General features: G+C 49.2%; 1 protein-coding gene and 2 pseudogenes across 1 annotated transcript; 1 reads left to right on the top strand and 2 right to left on the bottom strand.

The window, feature by feature from the left end:
- LOC139604885 (uncharacterized) overlaps positions 1 to 3,377 on the bottom strand; it is a 78,251-nt pseudogene extending 74,874 nt beyond the window's left edge.
- Positions 1 to 17,719, top strand: part of LOC139604941 (zinc finger protein 418-like) — a 284,346-nt pseudogene that overhangs the window by 183,463 nt on the left and 83,164 nt on the right.
- LOC139604883 (zinc finger protein 502-like) lies at positions 7,510 to 11,279 on the bottom strand. The gene is made up of 3 exons (XM_071456198.1): positions 11,232 to 11,279; positions 9,656 to 9,853; positions 7,510 to 9,030 (listed from the first exon to the last, which is right to left on the bottom strand). Exons 1-3 carry the CDS (start codon positions 11,277 to 11,279, stop codon positions 7,942 to 7,944), a joined length of 1,335 nt encoding a protein of 444 aa, XP_071312299.1. The 3' UTR covers positions 7,510 to 7,941.

The following is a 17,719-nucleotide window of genomic DNA, read 5'->3' as shown; positions in this document are numbered from 1 at the left end:
CTGGCCACATTCCTGGCACCATCTGGGAGAACAACTGGGGGTGGTAGAACTGGGTACATGGGCATTGGTAAGAGGGTTAGGAGAGAGCCCAAGGCAGCATGGCCAGTGCTGCCCTGAAGAGGGGACAGAGGACACTGGGAGATGTCAGGGTGATGGTAGCAACCCTGCGCCTGCTGGCAGGATCCATCTCCCGATCCTCCCTGAGGCAGGGAAGAGAGTTTAGGGATGTGAGAGGAGGAATGGGGAGAAGGGGTGTTAAACTGGGGTCCCGAATGTTTCCCAACATTTTCTACAGACTTAGCAATAAGGCCAAAGGATAAAATTTCCCCACTGAAAGATCCCCTTTAATTCTAAGAACATAGAACCTTTATCCTATATGGTCCCAGAACTCATTAGAATGAATTCCCTCATAACATCAGGAAAATACTTGAACAATCAATGAATAAAACATTTTAAATCTCCCTTTGAAAAATGAAAATTTTCTCCAACAAGGATTCCTCTAACTTGGGTATAAACTTCCCTGTGTAGGTGGATCAGTTTGGCTCCCATCCCCACACTTCCTCCCAACATCCAAGAGGAAAAGAAGGCAAAGGAAAGACAAAAAAGGGTGACCCCCAAATATAGTACTCACATGACAGTGGGTCAACAAAACCTCTCCAGGTTGTCTGTCAGCTTCAACCAATCTTCTCGCCTCAAGAAGGTTGCTGGTCGCCTGTATGATTCCCCCAATAAAACTTAGGAGTCTCCTCTGGGAATTGGCTGCTCCGAACATGGCTGAACTTCAGTAGCCAAAAAGCTACTGAAGACACCTCCAGGAATGCTCCGAACAGGTCCCTGTTCAGGCTGCCAGCTGTCACAAGCCGCAAGCCCGTTGGTGGTGGAGAGAGAGGCAGCGGAGCCGTGACCTTCCAGAAGTGTCTCCAGTAATGAAGCCGCTCGGTGGCACAGGCACACACACACACACACACACACAATCACTGCAGCACACACTTCTCTTGTAGAATCACCAATGACAAAGAAACGGGAAGGGTCTTTGTATGGATGCCAGAGAAGGAGGTTTATTCCAGCCATGCACAAAGGGGTTCAGGGACAAAGACAAAAAGAACAGTGGAAGGTCTGGGTTTAAATACAGGGGACATGGGGGGGCAGAACAGAGCATTAGGGCCAATGGGCTGAGGGCTCAGGGCAGTAAAGAGGGGAGATGAGGGGTGGCAACCAATAGGGTAAAGAGGGTGGGACACTGAGGCAATATGGGGCCAATGGATAAGCAGGGAAGGGAGAACATTCAAGGACATAAATATAAGGAAAAAGGGAGGGAGAGGCCAACAGTCCAACCAGGGAAGTAGAACTGGGTACATTTGCATATACAACAAAGCATCCTGGAAGAGGGTCTGCTCAATTGCCCTGAACAGGGGAGATTTCTCCAACTTGGGGTCTGTCTGTCTGTCCAAAGGCCTATAATGGCCTTTGTTCTGTAGGCCCACCGGCCTCCACAGATGCTCAGTGGAAAAAGGGGTTTGAAGCTTTGTTTGTGAAATTTGTGGGACATGCAAACCAGAATATTGCAGCCCTCATGACTGACCACCTGGCCAGAGAAGGAAGCCACTCAGACCCTGTTAGGCAAACCCACATTCCTAGTGAGGCCCTTGAGGGTATTACTGAAGCTGTGCATAGCACATTTTTAAAGGTTCCTGATGCTGTGAGCCCCCCAAAAAGTATTTACTTATATAAAGCAAGGACTGGCGGAGCCTTATATGCAATTCAATGGCTGCTTGAAACAAGCTCTTAAAAGACAAATTGAGAATGACATTGCCAGACAGGTGTTGCTTTCAAAATTAGCTGCTGAAAATGCTAATGAGAATTGTAAAAAACTTCTGAAGTCCTTGTCTAAGGAGGAGCCCATCCTGCTGTAAATGATAGAGGCATGTAACCACCTGTGTGCCTTCAGCATAGGGCAACCGTTACTAATGAACCTTACTGTGGGGGCTGGTATAGCAAATGCCTTTGTGTGGAAGGGGCCAACAGCAGGCCTGTTAGCTAAAGGAGTGAGAAGAAAGGAAACAAGCAAGAAGTTGATAAGGATTCTCTCCAAGGCTGTAACTAAGGAGACCAAGAGAAGTGAGGAATTGAAGAAAGATGAGAACTTTGCAGCTGGATGAAGTATTTTTAGAAAGTCAGTTGAAGTCACTGTAACTTATTACCAATGATGTTATGTTGATTTATGGTGGCCAATAGTTAGGGTAGAAGAAGTATAAACAATTAGAAAGTGTATAAAAGGTCAGCCATGTTCGATAATAAAGAGTTGCCATCTGAGACTGCTTGTGGTCTCTGCCTTGTGTCATGACTGGCCTGACAGTGACATCTGGTAACCCCAACATGATTCAACACCCTTAAGAACATACTTGATCTGGACCCATACGGGCTCCTAGAGACTGGCAGCCATGACTCACTGGGACGTAGTGGGGGAGGCGGCGTTGGTGCAGCTGAGAATGGCGGGTGGAAGCCACAGGGAAGTCCAGACCTGATTTTCTCCTATCAAGACACCTGGAAGTAGGTGAGCCACCAACTAGTAATAATGGGAAATAATTTATCTAATGAAGAAGAGACTGTTTTGGCTACATGGAAAGTTTTGTTAAGAAATAAGGGAATTAATACTTCAGACCATGCCCTTCGTAGTATATTGCTGTGGGCTAAATCACAGGATTTTGGCACTGATCCCGACACAGCATTTAGTGTTAAAGCATGGGAAAAAGTCGGGGACAGACTGTGGGAAGTCATCTGAGTGGGAGATAAAACTGTTGTTGATCTAGCTGTTACCTGGGGATTGCTTTTTGAGGCATTAAAGGAATGGAAAACCGAGCAAGAACAAACAGAGCAGGACGTGGATGAAGAATCGGGGTTGATAACAGAAACTGATGAAGGGGATGAGGCAGAGGGGGCCTCTGATGGGGAACTTGGTGAATCTATCCTTGAAGAAGGTGCAGGTGCCATGCAAGTTACCAGGCAGGCTACCAAAGCTTCCAGGAAAGCTGCCAGAGCTTCTGGGCTGGATGCCAAAGCTTCTGGGACAGCTGCCAAAGCTTCTGGGAAAACTGCCATAGTATCTCCTTCTCAGACTCCTAAACCTCTTTATGTCACAGCTGCGCAGCAGCTCCTGATGGTGCCTGTATACACCACACCACTGCACCAGGTAGCTGAAATGTCTTTAGCAGAGAGAGAAACCCAGTCTTCTGCCCCCCTGCTTCCCTCTGCTCTAGCCCAGCCATCTGCCCCCTTGCTCCCCTCTGAGCTGCCTGAACAATCTGCAAGGTCGTGTCCTCCATTACCTGACAGTGACAGCGACAGCGAATCAAGTGATGAGTCTCCCGCAGTAACATCGGAGTTGGGGCAGGGAACTGTTGACAGTTCACCTTCTAATAGCTGTAGCCCTACTGCTCCATGGACTTTGCCCCCACGTCAAGTAACTGGGCTTCCTTGAGAGCCTCAGTGTCCTGGGTTGACTATATGATGCTTTTATCCCCAATTATGTTATGTTGAATAATAAGTTTTGCACCTTATATTATGTTGAATAATAAGTTTTGCACCTTTAAGAGTGTTCCAGAGAGTGAAGCAGCGGGAGAGAAGAAGCAGCAGGTTTTTTTCAGACACCGTACTCACTCCTCCACATTTCTGCCCCTGGACTGTTGTTGTCTGCGGATGGACTGACAGTGGGACAGAGCTCTCTTTTGCTTTTAGTTAGTTTTAGCTAGCTGAGGCAAAGAAGTTCCCTACTGTGGGGACTTTTGTTTTTTTCCCTTTTCCTTGGAGCTCTTGAAACCCGCTCCGGACTGAACACCCAGGGGAGCACGGGCAGCTGCATCTGTGGCCCACCAGGCCGGGCCTGGCCTGCAACATTTCCAGCACCAGAGAGACTGATCAGAGACAGAGTGAGCTGAGCCGCAACCCGGGGAGGGACTTTCTCAGTTTGTCATTTCTTTTGGAGTGGCAAGAGATTTTATTGTTTGATATTGTTAAGGTTTTGTTGTTTAATAGACAGGTTTTTTCCACCTTTCTCCAAGGAGGCATTTTCTCCCAGACCAGTTGGGGGGAGAAGAGCAGATTGGATCTGCTTTCCTACTGGAGCTCCTTTGGGGGATTCTCTCCCAAATTTGCTCTAAACCTGGACACTCAGGAGTTTTGGGAATTTGTTAGGAAGAAAGCAGCTGAAGAAAAGAATTGGGACATGATAGAAAGATTAGGTGCTCCAAGAGTACCTCAGGAGAACAGTGCTAATGCAAATGTTGCCTGTGATAACCCTATGGCTTTTCCAGGTTTTAAAGCAGCTCCTGGAACAGGGCAGGATGACAGTCATCACGTCTTTGTCTGGAAGGTTGTGCAAGATCTCCAATCGAAAGTGGCTCAGTATGGCATTAATTCCTCAGAGGTAATGCAATTAATATGTGTAATTAATGCAGATATGCTCGCACCTTATGACATCATGCATATTGCTACTATTTCATTCCAGCCAGTACACTACGGTGTATTTCAAGAAACTTGGAGGCGAGTGGCTGAGCAGACAGCTGTAACAAATATGCAGTTGCCTCAACACAACCCTCATCATGCTGTGGGTGTTGATGCCCTACTGGGCACTGGGCCTTTTGCTAGCCCAGATTCACAGGCAAGGTGGGATCCTTCAATTTTGGCACAAGCTCAGCAAATTGGCACGAGTGCTTTAATTAAATCAATGGAAATGGCAGCTCCAAAACAGAGATATGATACTATACAACAAGGGATGAGAAAACCATTTTTGCAATTTGTGGAAGAGCTTGCTGCAGCTATTGAAAAACAGGTAGATGATGAATCTTTGCGACACAAATTCTGTATACATTTGGCTAAAGAAAATGCAAACTCAGGCTGCAGAAAGATTATTGACACTTTACCTGGAGAACCCACATTGCCTCAAATGATGACTGCTTGCTTGAAAGTTGGTTCAGTAGAGCATAAAATAGCAGCTCTTGCTGCAGTTCTAAGACCTTCATCGAAATGCTATAATTGTGGACAGCAAGGGCAAGTAATGGCACAGTGTAATACCCAGAAAATAACATCTAAATCAAATGCAAGCAGCAACGTTATGTGCAACCATTGTGCTAAATTTGGGCACTATGCTCAACAATGCAGGAGTAAATATCATGCAAATGGTCAGCTGTTGCAGGGAAACAGGAAGAAGAGCACAAAGGGGCATGTGGGAAAACAAATACCCCAAGAACCACAGCAGCAAATGCGGGCCTCCCCAGCACTGCAAAGCTAAACATTTGTGAACAATACTCAGGGGCAACAAGTGGGTCTGCAGGGATTGATATACCCACCGCTGACACAGTAACCATTCTGACAAAAGAAATGTGCAAAGTGCCCCTCGATGCCTATGGTCCAACAGGACAGGGATTGAGTGCGTTTTTGATGGGAAGATCAAGAACTACACTTAGAGGTATTCATGTGCATCTAGGACTTATTGATGCTAATTATTTAGGACAGATTCATGCTATGGTATCCATTGATGACCCTCCTGTCACTATTCAGAAAGGAACTTGCATTGCTCAACTCGTACCTATTGTGAGTTCTGTTCCAAATACAGTGGACCGAAGTCGTGGCACAGGAAGTTTTGGATCAACAGGGATACCTCAAGTGTTCTGGGCTGAGAAAGTTACGGAGAACCATTCAGAAAAGACATGCATCCTCACTGCCAGTGGATGTCATCCAGGAACCATATCAGTAACAGCCTTGATTGATACTGGAGCAGATGTCACAATACTCTCGTGACTTTGCTGGCCTCAATCGTGGCCTCTCACTCATGCAAGTTTTGGACTTCTGGGGTTGGGTGGTGCTACAACAGGTGGCCTGTCAGCCATTGTAATTAATGTGAAACATCCTGATGGCCAACAAGCTAACATCAGACCCTATGTTGCCGATGCTCCTCAAAGTTTGTGGGGATGACATTGTTTATCTCAATGGGGTGTCAAAATTACTACGGATTTTTAATAGGGGCCACTGTGATGCAGGGCAATGAATGTCCAGTTGTAGCCTTGATATGGTTGACAGATAAACCTGTCTGGGTTGACCAGTGGCCCCTTACTAGCGAAAAGCTTACTGCCCTGCAAGAATTCGTCACAGAACAATTTCAAGCAGGAAATATTGAAATATTCCTGGAATACCCCTGTTTTTGTAATAAAAAAGAAATCGGGAAAATGGAGACTTGTACATGATTTACGGCAGATAAATGCTGTAATGGCAACAATGGGAGCTTTACAACCAGGCCTTCCTACGCCTACAATGATTCCACAGGAATGGCAAATAGTTGTCATTGATCTGAAAGATTGTTTCTTCACTATTCCATTGGCTGAGCAAGACAAAGAAAAATGTGCTTTTACTGTGCCTTCCATAATCATGCTGAACCCTGAACCCAATAAAAGATATCAATGGAGGCTACTTCCCCAAGACATGAAAAATTCGCCAACTATTTGTCAATGGTTTGTGGCACAGGTCTTGTCAAAAGTGCAGGAGCAATTTAATAACTGCTACTGTTATCATTACATGGATGATATCTTGTTGGCATCTGATAACAAACAACAGTTATCAGCTCTTAAACAATGTGCTGTAACAAATTTGAAAGCTTTTGGTCTGATCATTGCCCCAGAGAAAGTGCAGGAACACATGCCTTGGAAATACTGGTATGTTAGTGACTAACACTCAAGTTATGCCTCAACCTGTGAAGTTAGACATTGATGTTAAAACTGCTACTGATGTACAGAAATTGGTTGGTTTAATAGGTTGGATTAGATCATATTTAGGCATAACTAATCATCAGATGCAACTATTGCATGATTTGCTGTCAGGCACCACCTCCTCTACTGATGAGAGGCAACTGACCCCAGCAGCAAAGACCCTAGAAGAAATTGAATTAGCCTTAGCACACACATTTGTTAACAGATTAGATACCTATGTTGGTGTTCAAGTGTTTATTTTGAAGGACCATGAAATACCATGTGGAATACCGTGTCAATGAAGTGATAACTGGGAAGATCAACTGCATATTCTGGAATGGATATTTTTATCTTTCAATAAAGATAACAAAACAGTAAAACCTCTTGCTGCTCTAAAAGAGAGACAAACTCACAAAGTCCCTCTGTGGGCTGTAGCTCAGCTCACTCAGTCCCTTATCAGTCCCTCTGGTGCTGGAAATGCCACAGCCCAGGCCCGGCCCGGTGGGCCACAGGTGTGAGCTGCCCGTGCTCTTCTGGTGTTCAGGCCAGAGCAGGTTTAAACAGGTCCAAAGAAAAGGGAAAAAAACACCACAGTTCAGGAACTTGTTTGGTTCAGCTAGCTAAAACTAACTAAAAGCAAAGGAGAGCTCTGTCCCGCTGTCTGTCCATCCGCAGACAACACAGTCCCAGAGCAGGAATGTGGAGGAGCAAGTGCAGTTTCTGAAAACAAACTGCATGCTGCTTCTCTACCCCTTCACTCTCAGGACAGGTCTTGAAGGTGTAAAACTTATTATTCAGCATAAACAGAACAGACTGGGGATACAAGCACCAAATAGTCAACCCAGAATATACCTCAGGGACCATTCAGTACTCCTTGATGTCACCAGAAGATACGATTGAATGCAAAAGATTTTATGGGGTTGAAATTCAACAAATCTGCTCTTCCCAAGGAATTCCCATTGTAGGCCTGCGTCCTGATGGATGTTCCTGCCTCTGGGTTTATCTAGGTGCCCACAGGGAACCAGGAAGATGTGGAGCCCCCCAGCCAGATGCCTTCCAACTTGGATCACCAGGACCACGGATCATCAGGGCTCTGCCCAATGGGGGTCACTGGGGATCATCCGATGCGGATCCTCTCATGGAGGATGGAGCTGGAGCAGTGCACAAAGCTCTTCCCACACTCGGGGCACTCACAGGGCTTCCCTTAGTGGCGCCTCCGTTGGTGTTGGGTGAAAGTTGAGCTCAATGAGAATCTCATCCCACACTCCCCACACTCGTAGGGCCTCTCCCCGGTGTGGATGCGCCGGTGCAGGGTGAGGGTGGAGTTTTGCTTGAAGCCCTTCCCACAGTTGGGGCAGCAGAAGGGCCTCTCCTCGGTGTGACTCCGCTGATGTTTGAGAAGATCGGAGCTCCTGTGAAACCTCTTCCCACGCTGGGGACACTTGTAGGGCCTCTCCCCAGTGTGGGTGCCCTGGTGTTTTCTCAGGTCAAAGTGCCACCCATAGCTCTTCCCACATTCCAAGCAGGTGTAAGGCCGTTCCCCCGTGTGGATGACCTGGTGCCGAATCAATGCTGAGCTTCCTCTGAAGCTCCTCCCACATTCCCCACACTTGTAGGGCTTTTCCCCAGTGTGGATCTTCTGGTGTTCCGTCAGCTGGCACTTGATGCTGAAGCTCTTCCCACACTCCCCACACTCATGGGGTTGTTCCCCAGTGTGGATCCTCTCATGTTTCCTCAGGCCAGAGCTGTATCTAAAGCTCTTCCCACATTCCACACACTCACAGGGCTTTCCCCCAGTGTGGATCCTCTGGTGTTGCATCAGGCTCCCCTTCTGGCAGAAGCTCATCCCACATTCCCCACACTCATAAGGCCGGTCTCCAGTGTGGATCATCTTGTGTTGCATCAGCTGGCCCCTCTGCCTGAAGCTCTTCCCACATTCCCCACACTCAAAGGGCTTTTCCCCAGTGTGGATCCTCTGGTGTTGGATCAGGACAGAGTTGTGGCTGAAGCTCTTCCCACACTCCTCACACTCAAAGGGCCTCTCCCCAGTGTGGATCACCTGGTGCTGGATCAGATCTAAGCTCCGACTAAAACCCTTCCCACATTCCAAGCACTTGTGGGGCTTCTCCCTGCCATGAGGCTTCTCCACCAGCTCTGAGCTCTGGCTGGATCTCTGGCCGCCTTCCTGGCTCAGGGGGGGCTCTTTCCTCCCTGCAGCTCCCTGGGCTGGGTTTGCAGCCCCTCCTCGTGCGGAATCTCCAGGGCTTTTCCTCCTCCTCCATCCAGACACGCCCTAGGAATGAAAAATCCTGGTTTGGAGAAAAAAACAAGATGAGAGTGCCTTGGACTGGGAGTTCCTCCTTGCCCAAGTTCATCTCATTAGGTCATTGGGCATCTTGTGTCTCTAAGAACCTCCAAAACACCACGATTCAGCACAAAAGTCCTCCAAACATCAAGACACAGATCAATAACTTCCCAAACATCAAGATTCAGCAAAAGCCCCCTCCAAATATAAAGATTCAGCCCCCACAAAAAAACAAAACACCAACAATTAGCCCAAGAAAGCTCAGAAACACCAAGATTCACCCCCGGGAAAATTGTGGATCCCAATCCCCGGTCACCTGCTGCATGTGGGGGGGGCAACGCTCCTGGGGCTGGGGTCAGAGGCTGCAGATACAGGGAGAGGTGGAACCTTGTGCTGCTTCCTCTTCCTGTTCCTCCTCCGGTGTCCCCACTCTTCCTCACACTCCTCTTCCTCCTGCTATTCCTCCTTCTCCTGCACAATCCCACCTTCTCCTCCCACGTGCTTCATTTGACCCTTTTGTTCCTCAACCCTGCTTCTCCTTCCCTTCTCCTCCTGCCCCAGGCCCAGCACCCGCTGCCGGCTCCCTCTTGCCCCCAGACCCACAGCATCCCACGGCAGGGGCAGGGATGGAGCTGGGGCAGGTCGGGCTGGGGCAGCGCTGGGCTCCCGGCCGCTCCCGCCCGCACTCGGTCCCCACTGCAGCCGCTCCCGCCAGGACAGCGCGGGGGGGCCCGGCCTTGGCGCTGCCCCACTCCCACCTCCCCAAATTCCCCTCGCATTTGGAGAACAGGGCATGGATGGTGTTGGTGTGCTGCAAAGGGATTGGGTGAGGGGGAGTGTGCAGCAATATGCTTAAGGCAAAAGCTGCAGAAGGAATCTTTGTGGGAAGGAAAAGGATGGTGGAAAAGCAGAGGAAGAGAAAAATATTGAGGACTGGGATGTTTTTCAGCAGAGTCTTATCCTCAACATTTGCCAGCTGATCATTTGTATCCCCGGTTTCCAGGAGAGGAAAACAAGGAGGTCAGGGTTTCAGGGGGTTTCTCTGTGGGGGGCAGCGGCAGCAGCGGGCGCAGAGGTGCGGGACCGGGAGCACGGGCTGGGGGCCTGGGGGGAGCTGCGGGGCCGGGCCGGGGCTGTGGGGCAGCCGGGGCTCAGCGCCGGGCGCTGCCTGACCCCACCAGCCCCGGGCAGGGCCGGCAGTGGCCCCCGGCCCCCAGGAGGCTGCGGGACGCCCCGGCCGCTGCCCGGCCCCGTGGAGCTGCCGGCCCTGCCCGCCGGGGGGCGCCTTTGGACACTGCGGCAGGACAGGGACCGGCTCTGGGATACGGGCTGGGGAGGGCACCCTGAGCACAGGGACGAGGAGCAAGGAACATCTGGGAAATACAGATTGTACATGGAAGGATCCAGATTTTCTTCTAAGGATTGGGTTTGGGTCCTTGGAGAAATGAATGATTTTGCAGAAAACTTAGCAGCTGTCAGAAGGTTAGGGTTAGGGTTGAGTTGCTGATGAGAGCTGATTGCTGGGTGCTTGGGACCTCTGGTTTTTTGGGAGTTTTCCCAGGAGCGGGGGAGGGGGGGACGGGGGAAGGGTGCAGAGATGCCGGAGGATTCAGGCTGGGGGTAGGGGCTGGGCGCAGTTGCTGGCCCTCTCTCAGTTTTCTGTCCCTCTCTCAGGTTTTTGGAGGAAGGCAATTGGAGCTGCTGCTCTTAGGCTGCTCTTTCCACTGCTGCTGACAGAGCCCGTGTGAAAAATGTCTATTATTGGCTTTTCACAAACATTAAAATGAGTATTATACATGTTATGTTAGGAAGTTATGCTGTAACAATTTTTTTAAGTAGTGTGTTAAATGTAGTTTTGGGTTATAACATAATGTTAAAATAGAAACTATGTATGTGGGATAGTTTTTTAAAAAAGGAATGAGGACTCACACCAGATAGCAGCCACAGGACACCTAAATCTTTCAGAGAAGAATATTTTATTGCTCAATTATCAGAAGAAATGAACTTGTTCCTGCCTTGCTCAGCCCTGAAGATGCCATCAGGATGAAGAGGAAGAAGCTGACACTGACCAGACAGAATCCTGTGTTGGAATGGAATTTATGTATCACATATGAGATGTACAAATATGCAATGGGCTATGGTTTTTAACAGTTAATCCTCTATTAACGTGTGTCCTTTTTTGGGCTTACTTTGCCCAGGAAAAGGTACCCGAGCCGTTTGTAACTCTTTGTTTCCATTGTCTTGTATTGTCCTAAATCCTAATTGTCCAAATTTTTATTACTCTAATTGTATTACTATTTTTATAACCATTTTATTACTATTAAACCTTAAAAATTTTAAAAACAAGTGATTGGCGTTTTTCACAATTATGGTAGCAGAGGATGGTTACCAACACCTCACTGCCGGTGCTTCAGGAGAGTCAGAGTGGGGAAGGTGCCCCCTGCCCTCTTCAGCAGCCTCGCTCTGTTTGCCCTGGGGTGACCGACAGACACAGGTTATGGTGGACAAAAGGAGACAATAAAACAAAGACAAGGGAAAAAGGCTCCCTACAACCACGGCAATTGGCCCCCTAAGAGTAGTAATGTACACGAAGAACATGGGAAGGAAAAGGGATTGGTAAGTATTTCTCAGGGGGGATGAATGTGAGTGAATGAGAGGCGGGCTGGTTGTGCCAGACCTGCCAAGTGAGTGCTGGAGTCTCCCATGCTGCGTTTCTGACTTTCCGCGGTAAGTGGCCAGTAAAGAGACAAAGTGAATGTTAAAAGGAGTGAGAGAATCCCCCGGGGTAACTGGGACTGGGTCTCAGAGAGGGGCTGGACCCCTCGGAGGAAGGGAGCAGAGGAGTTTCCTAGCCCAATCCACTAGCAAATGGGACAAAAGGGGCTCCTAAAAACCTGCTGGGTTGAGGGATAAGAGCGCCCAAGAGCATCCAGAATTGAAACCTGCTGGGTTGAGGGATTAATATTCCAAGAGCATTCAGGGTTAAGCAAAATTCTGCTGGATTGAGAATATGCTCAAGAGCATCTGGGATTGGACAACACAGGTGGATTGAGAAATAAAAAAATGCCCAAGTGTTGGGGAAGATGAAACAGGAAAGCCTTATAAATATGATTGTCTGGCAAAAGATTTTGACAATATAGAAACTATAAGCAAGATTGAAATCAAAGCAAGCTTTGTGATACCCCTCTCTTCTCTCGGGCCTGCTCCGAGCTGTGCCTGGCAGCTCCAAGCAGGGCCCTGCACCCGGGCCCTTTGCAATAAACCGCAAGTTCCAGGGCCTGGCTGCAGAGATCTCTCGTCTCCGTCCGTCCCGACCTTCCTACCCCCCAACGCTCCTACACCCAAGAGCACCTGGGGTTGGCCAACACAGCTGGGTTGAGGGATATCCAAGAGCACCGGGACTGACCAGAAACACCTAAACTTGTAATAGGTGATGTGAATGTAAAAGGTACCTTATTGTTGTCTTGTTTGTGTGTCAGAGTGAGTCACACACAAAATCAGCCTCAGCTTCCCGGGCAGGTGGGAAGGGGGGGCTGTGGAAAGAGGTGTGTGTGACCCACAAATAAGCCATTGTCCCTTGGGTGGGTGGGGGCTGTGGCAGAGCATGTGTGTGACTGCAAACGGGCCATTGTCCCCCCGGGCCTGTGAGGGGGCCGTAGCTGAAGAGTGTGAGTGACACAAATCAGCCTCACAGGTGAACGGGCACCGGAGGCAGCAGAGTCAGGGCCCTCCCAGGAGGCCGGGAGATACTGAGACCCAGAGGCCAACGCCAAGGGGAGGGGGCCACAGGGAGCCGCGATTCTCTGTCAACAGGGATCCACTTTGTGTCCTGAGCGTGTGAAAAAATGTGTGGAAGTGAATGAGAAATAGAAGCGAGTGAATGTAGACAAATCAAAGTATATGTAATGTAGATTGTGCATTTTAAGCTTCACTATATCTCCTTGGAGAGAGGTGGATTGCACGGAAAGTAGTGTGAGAAAAAAGTTTTTTATGTTTTAGTGTATAGTTGAAAGAAAAGTGGTATTTATGTTGTTAGTGAAAGTGAAAAACAGAGGCAGATGATGAATAGATGAGATCTTGAAAAATGAGACAGAAAACCAGTAAGTTGGATTACAGGGAAAAAGAAAAGAAAAAAAAAGAGGGAATACAAGCATACTAGCAGAGATACCCCAAAACAGGCCTTTGGGAGTTATGTTAGGTAACAGAGATACAACTCCTTGCAAAAGGAGAAAGTACAGGGTATGTAGTAGTTGATGGGAACAACATGCAAACTATGGAAAAAGGGAAATTAACCTTAAACTAGTAAGCTCAAACTCGTGAATTATATACTTTAAAAAGAGCACTAGAATATTTAACACAAAATAAAGGAACCATATCTACTGATTGAAGGTATGCCTTTAGAGTAGTACATACCTTTAAAAATTTGGAAAGGAAAAAGATTACATAATTCAAGAGGAAAAGGTTTAGTACATGAGGAACTTATTTCAGAGGTTTTAGAGGCATTAAAATTACCTAAAAGAGATAGCTATAGTACATATTAAGGAACCCCAAAAGGGAAAGACCCCAGAAATAAGAGGAAATAATTTGGCAGATGACGAAGCCAAGGATGCAGCAGAAAGTGGAGCTGAGTGAGTTATGTTAATATTAACTCCAAACGAGGAAAAACTGGAAATTCCAAAATTTAGGGAAGCCGAGAAAAAAGAATGAAACAAGACAGGAAGTGAACAAGATAAATCAGGGAAATGGAAACTTCTTGATGGAAGACAATTACTTAATAAAATGTGCTTACTAGGAAAATATTAGAAGACATGCATCAGAAAACCCACTGGGGTACTCAAGCTTTGTGTGATCATTTTTTAAGGAACTATGGGTGCACTGGGATTTTTGGAGTAGCAAAGCAAGAAACTGAAAGATGCTTAATTTGCCAAAGGATAAATAAAAAGGTGATGAGAAAAACAACATTAGGAGGTCGTGAGTTAGCTCGTCGACCATTTCAAAGCATCCAAGCAGAAGTTTAGATTTGTTAGGCTCTGGATTTATTTGTAAAAAAACCCATTTAATCTAGAAGAAAGAGAATATGCCATAGGTTAGACAGGAGATTTTAGGAGAATAAAAATCTTTAAAGCATGAGAAACCCCCGAGACAAAACAGGAAGAGAACAAGGGGAAATGAAAGGGAGGGGAACAAGAGGAAAAGTCAGAAAGAGAGTGGGATCCTCTGCAGCTCTTGCCCCCTCCGTTGGCGGCCGAGGCGCCTGTCCCGGGTCCCGGCTCGCTGCCCGCCTCAGCTCCGCCTGCCCCGGTTTCCATCCCAGGTGCGGGCTCACTGCCCAGGGCAGCTCCACCTGCCCCGGCGCTGGCGGTGAATTTGTGTGCCCTGCTCCCACTGCCCGGCCCGCGGCCGCTCTGCCGGCCATGCTGGGGAAGATGGGGGTTGCTCTGTCCTGCCGCGTGGGCCGAGGTCACCGCGCCGACCGCACCGAGGCCGGGTCCCAGCCATCCCATCCCCGGCTGCCCTGCCCGTGCCAGCTGCGCTGGGCACCGCCGCCGCTGCTGCCGGGGTCTCCCACCTGCCTTTTCTCTGCCGGGAGCTGCCGGATCAGCCGCCATAAGCCATGTGGGGGCTGCCCACGCTCCGGCTCGGTCTCCACGGGAAGATCCCCCTCTGGCGATTCCGGCAGCAGACCCTGCCCACACTCCCACCGAGCCTCGGCGGGATATCCTCCCCTGACCCCGGCCTGCTCTGAGTGACATCCCCTTGGTAACCACAGCTCCAGCTGTTCAGGGAAACTCTCTCTCTACAGGAAGCACCTTATCTAAACACTAGGAGCTCACTTAAAAGGCAGCCCTCTCCAAATACTTGCCCAAAACACAGGAGAAAGGCTATAGAAGGTAAAAAAGTGAAAGAGTTAGATGAAGGGATTGCTCTATTTCCATTAAGAGAGGTTCCCATGGCAGGGATGCGCTGCCCTGCCCCGCGGGAGCCACCAGCGCCCCTGCCGGCCGTGCCCGGAACTGCACCCAACGGGAAAGCGCCGCAGCCGAAAGGCCGGGACTGGCTCCGGGCTCTGTTTGTTGGCACTGCCGGAGCTGTGGTTGTTTGTTTGCTTTATTATGCACACTAGTAAAGAACTGGTATTCCTATTCCCATAGCTTTGCCTCAGAGACCCTTGATTTCACTATTGTAAAACTTAAGAGGGAGGGGCTTTGCATTCTCCATTCCAAGAGAGGCTTTTTCTGCCTTCCCAAGCAGACACCTGTCTTGTAAAGCAAGACAAACACCCACAGGCACCGAGGGGGGCTGCAGGAGGGGCAGAAGAAGGCCCTGCAGCACTTGGGCACAAAGGCCCAGCAGGTGAATGCAAGAAGGGAGCAGCAAAAGGCCAAGCTGAAGGCAAAGGCCAGGGCAGAGCTCCTACAGCCCCTGAGGGATCAGCCCCAGAGCCCAAGGGGGCCCCAGCACCCAGGGCACGGGCTCGGCCACAAGCACCCGGCAGAGGCATTGCCCTCCTCGGCAGGGGACAGCCCACCCTAACAGCCCCTGGCAAGGAATCAGGGCTCCAGCTGCAGGGCACAAGGACACTGCAAGCACAGACAGCAGCATCCTCAGGACCAGCAAGTCCACCCCTTGATGGACATGGATTGGCAGGGCTGTCACAGCTCCCATCACACCAGGGACCCTCCACACTGGAGCCCTTGAGAACATTCAGGTGGGTCTGCATTGAGAGGAGGCATTTTCTGATGGACACAGGGGCCTCTCAATCCACTCTGAATCTTAGACCTAAGGGAGGGAGAAATGCCAAAAATGTCTTTGATTATTCATGGCATAAGTGGGAAAGCTGTATGGTTTTATTCAACCACTATTAGTAGATCTGGGAGATGGACTTGAAATGCATGAAGTTTTATTTGCTCCTAATTGCTATCATGATTTACTGGGAAGGGATTTGATCGCTAAATTTGGAACGCAAATTAATATTATAAAAGGTGATACAGAGGCCAGTTCTGTTGTACCTCTGTGTCAAATGTCTGGCCAGGCCTATGCTGAAGTGAACCCTGAAGTGTGGGCAGCCCCAGGGAAATAGGGAAGATCAGATATGGAGCCTCTCCAAAGTACTCTGAAGCAACCAGGACAAGTGGTGTCTAAAAGCAACAGCCTGTTCCAGGGGAGGGAAGGAAGGGGAATCAGACAAAGCGCAGGTCACCGCCCCATGCTCAGCTCAACCCAAGGAGCTCTGGGTGCTTGTAAGAGCCTGGCACTGAAATGCCCTGAGCAGGAAGGCTTCAATATCTTCTGCTGACACCATGGCACCTAACAGGGCGGCAAAAGCAATTCTGACTGCTTCAGCAAGCACTGGATCAGAGATCAAGGTATATTCTCCCCCAGGAAGCTGGGCTGGCACAGAGCCTGCCCTGGCACTTTGCTGTTGCCAACACCCAGCCAGGACATCGGCTCCTGCCTAAGGAGTGCAAAGCAGCACCACTGGTGGCCAAGGGGCCCATGCCAAGTGTCCCTGAGGCCAGAAACAGCCGCCAGCACAGCTGAACACGGGGGGACCCCTCAGCCTGGCCTCAGGGGCTCTGAAGCCCCGGAGATTTGCACTTCCCACCTGCAGCAGGACCATGGCAGCCGCCCCTGAGCCTGCCCTGAAGGCAACGCAGCAGCAGCCAGGGCTCCACAGCGGGCCAAGCCCCTGGGCCTGCCCACAGATCCTCTGCTCAAACCCTCGGAAATCCTGGCCACCCTCCTCTGGCACCTCCAGCCACTGCGGCCAAGCCTTGCTGCCACTGCTGCAGCTTCAGCGCTGGCTGAGCCTGCACTGCCACAGCTGCTGGGGAGCACCACGGCACAATTCCACTCTGGGGCTCACTCACACCCACACTCTGGGCTGCCTAGAATAAGATTACACCATGAGAATGTTTTTTTTAAATAATCCTACTTTCATATTGTCAGTTAGGTTTGGGGGTGAGAATCAGTTTTTATTCTCAGCAGAAGAAGTAGAAAATATCTTTATTGCTTTGGATTCTTTTTCATTGTGTGTTTGCCTGGCTGGTGGAGATGGCAAAATTTTGGTCCGCGTTTTCTGGTGTTTACCTCCAGGCTGCGTTTAGAAGAGCTTTAAAGGTGACCCTTTAACTCACAAACCGTTAAGAGAACACTCTTCAAAAAAACCCCCAAAAATTAAAAATACCCCAAACCCTGGCTTTTGGGGTGGGGCGCATGAGAGTCATGCTCTGGAAGAGAAGCTTCATTCCAGGCAGCCTGCAGAGGAGCTTTAGAAATGCAAATGAACACTGTTGGGCAAAGCCTGGACAATGTACCTGGGTCTCTTGCCTGGGGCAGGAATTGGGCTGATTCCCTCTGCCCCTCACCCCAAGCTCTGCCTGCTTGCACTGATGGAATTTGCACAGCTCAAGGCAGAGCCCAGGGTGAGGATATCTGACCCTGCAACAGAAACGGGCGAAGCTGCAAAGGGAAACAGCAAATGAAGAATGTTGGGAAAACTTCACTATAAATAAATGGGGGGGAATCATCCCTCTGCCCACTCCAACATGTGCTGTCACTGTCAGTGTTATATAGGGTGTATTAGAGCACTGAAATGTTCTTGCTACCACAAGTTCAGGGAAATCAGTTGGGAATCCAAGTATTTGATGATTTAAGTAGAGAAAAGCATCAATTG

Source organism: Agelaius tricolor, unplaced genomic scaffold (genome assembly GCF_023055355.1).
Source record: "Agelaius tricolor isolate 1412-34295 unplaced genomic scaffold, bAgeTri1.0.p SCAF_57, whole genome shotgun sequence".
NCBI classification, from domain to species: domain Eukaryota; kingdom Metazoa; phylum Chordata; class Aves; order Passeriformes; family Icteridae; genus Agelaius; species Agelaius tricolor.
Note: the sequence above shows the minus strand (reverse complement) of the source record. Positions and strands in the feature narration are given on the sequence as shown.

Coding starts and splice junctions, on each gene's coding strand:
- LOC139604883 (XM_071456198.1), bottom strand. CDS start 11,279: ATGGAAACAAAGAGTTACAAACGGCTCGGGTACCTTTTCCTGGGCAAA. Junction 9,854..11,231: donor GGTACCTTTTCCTGGGCAAA/GTAAGCCCAAAA, acceptor ATCCCTTTGCAG/CACACCAACACCATCCATGC. Junction 9,031..9,655: donor GCTCCATCCCTGCCCCTGCC/GTGGGATGCTGT, acceptor TTTCATTCCTAG/GGCGTGTCTGGATGGAGGAG.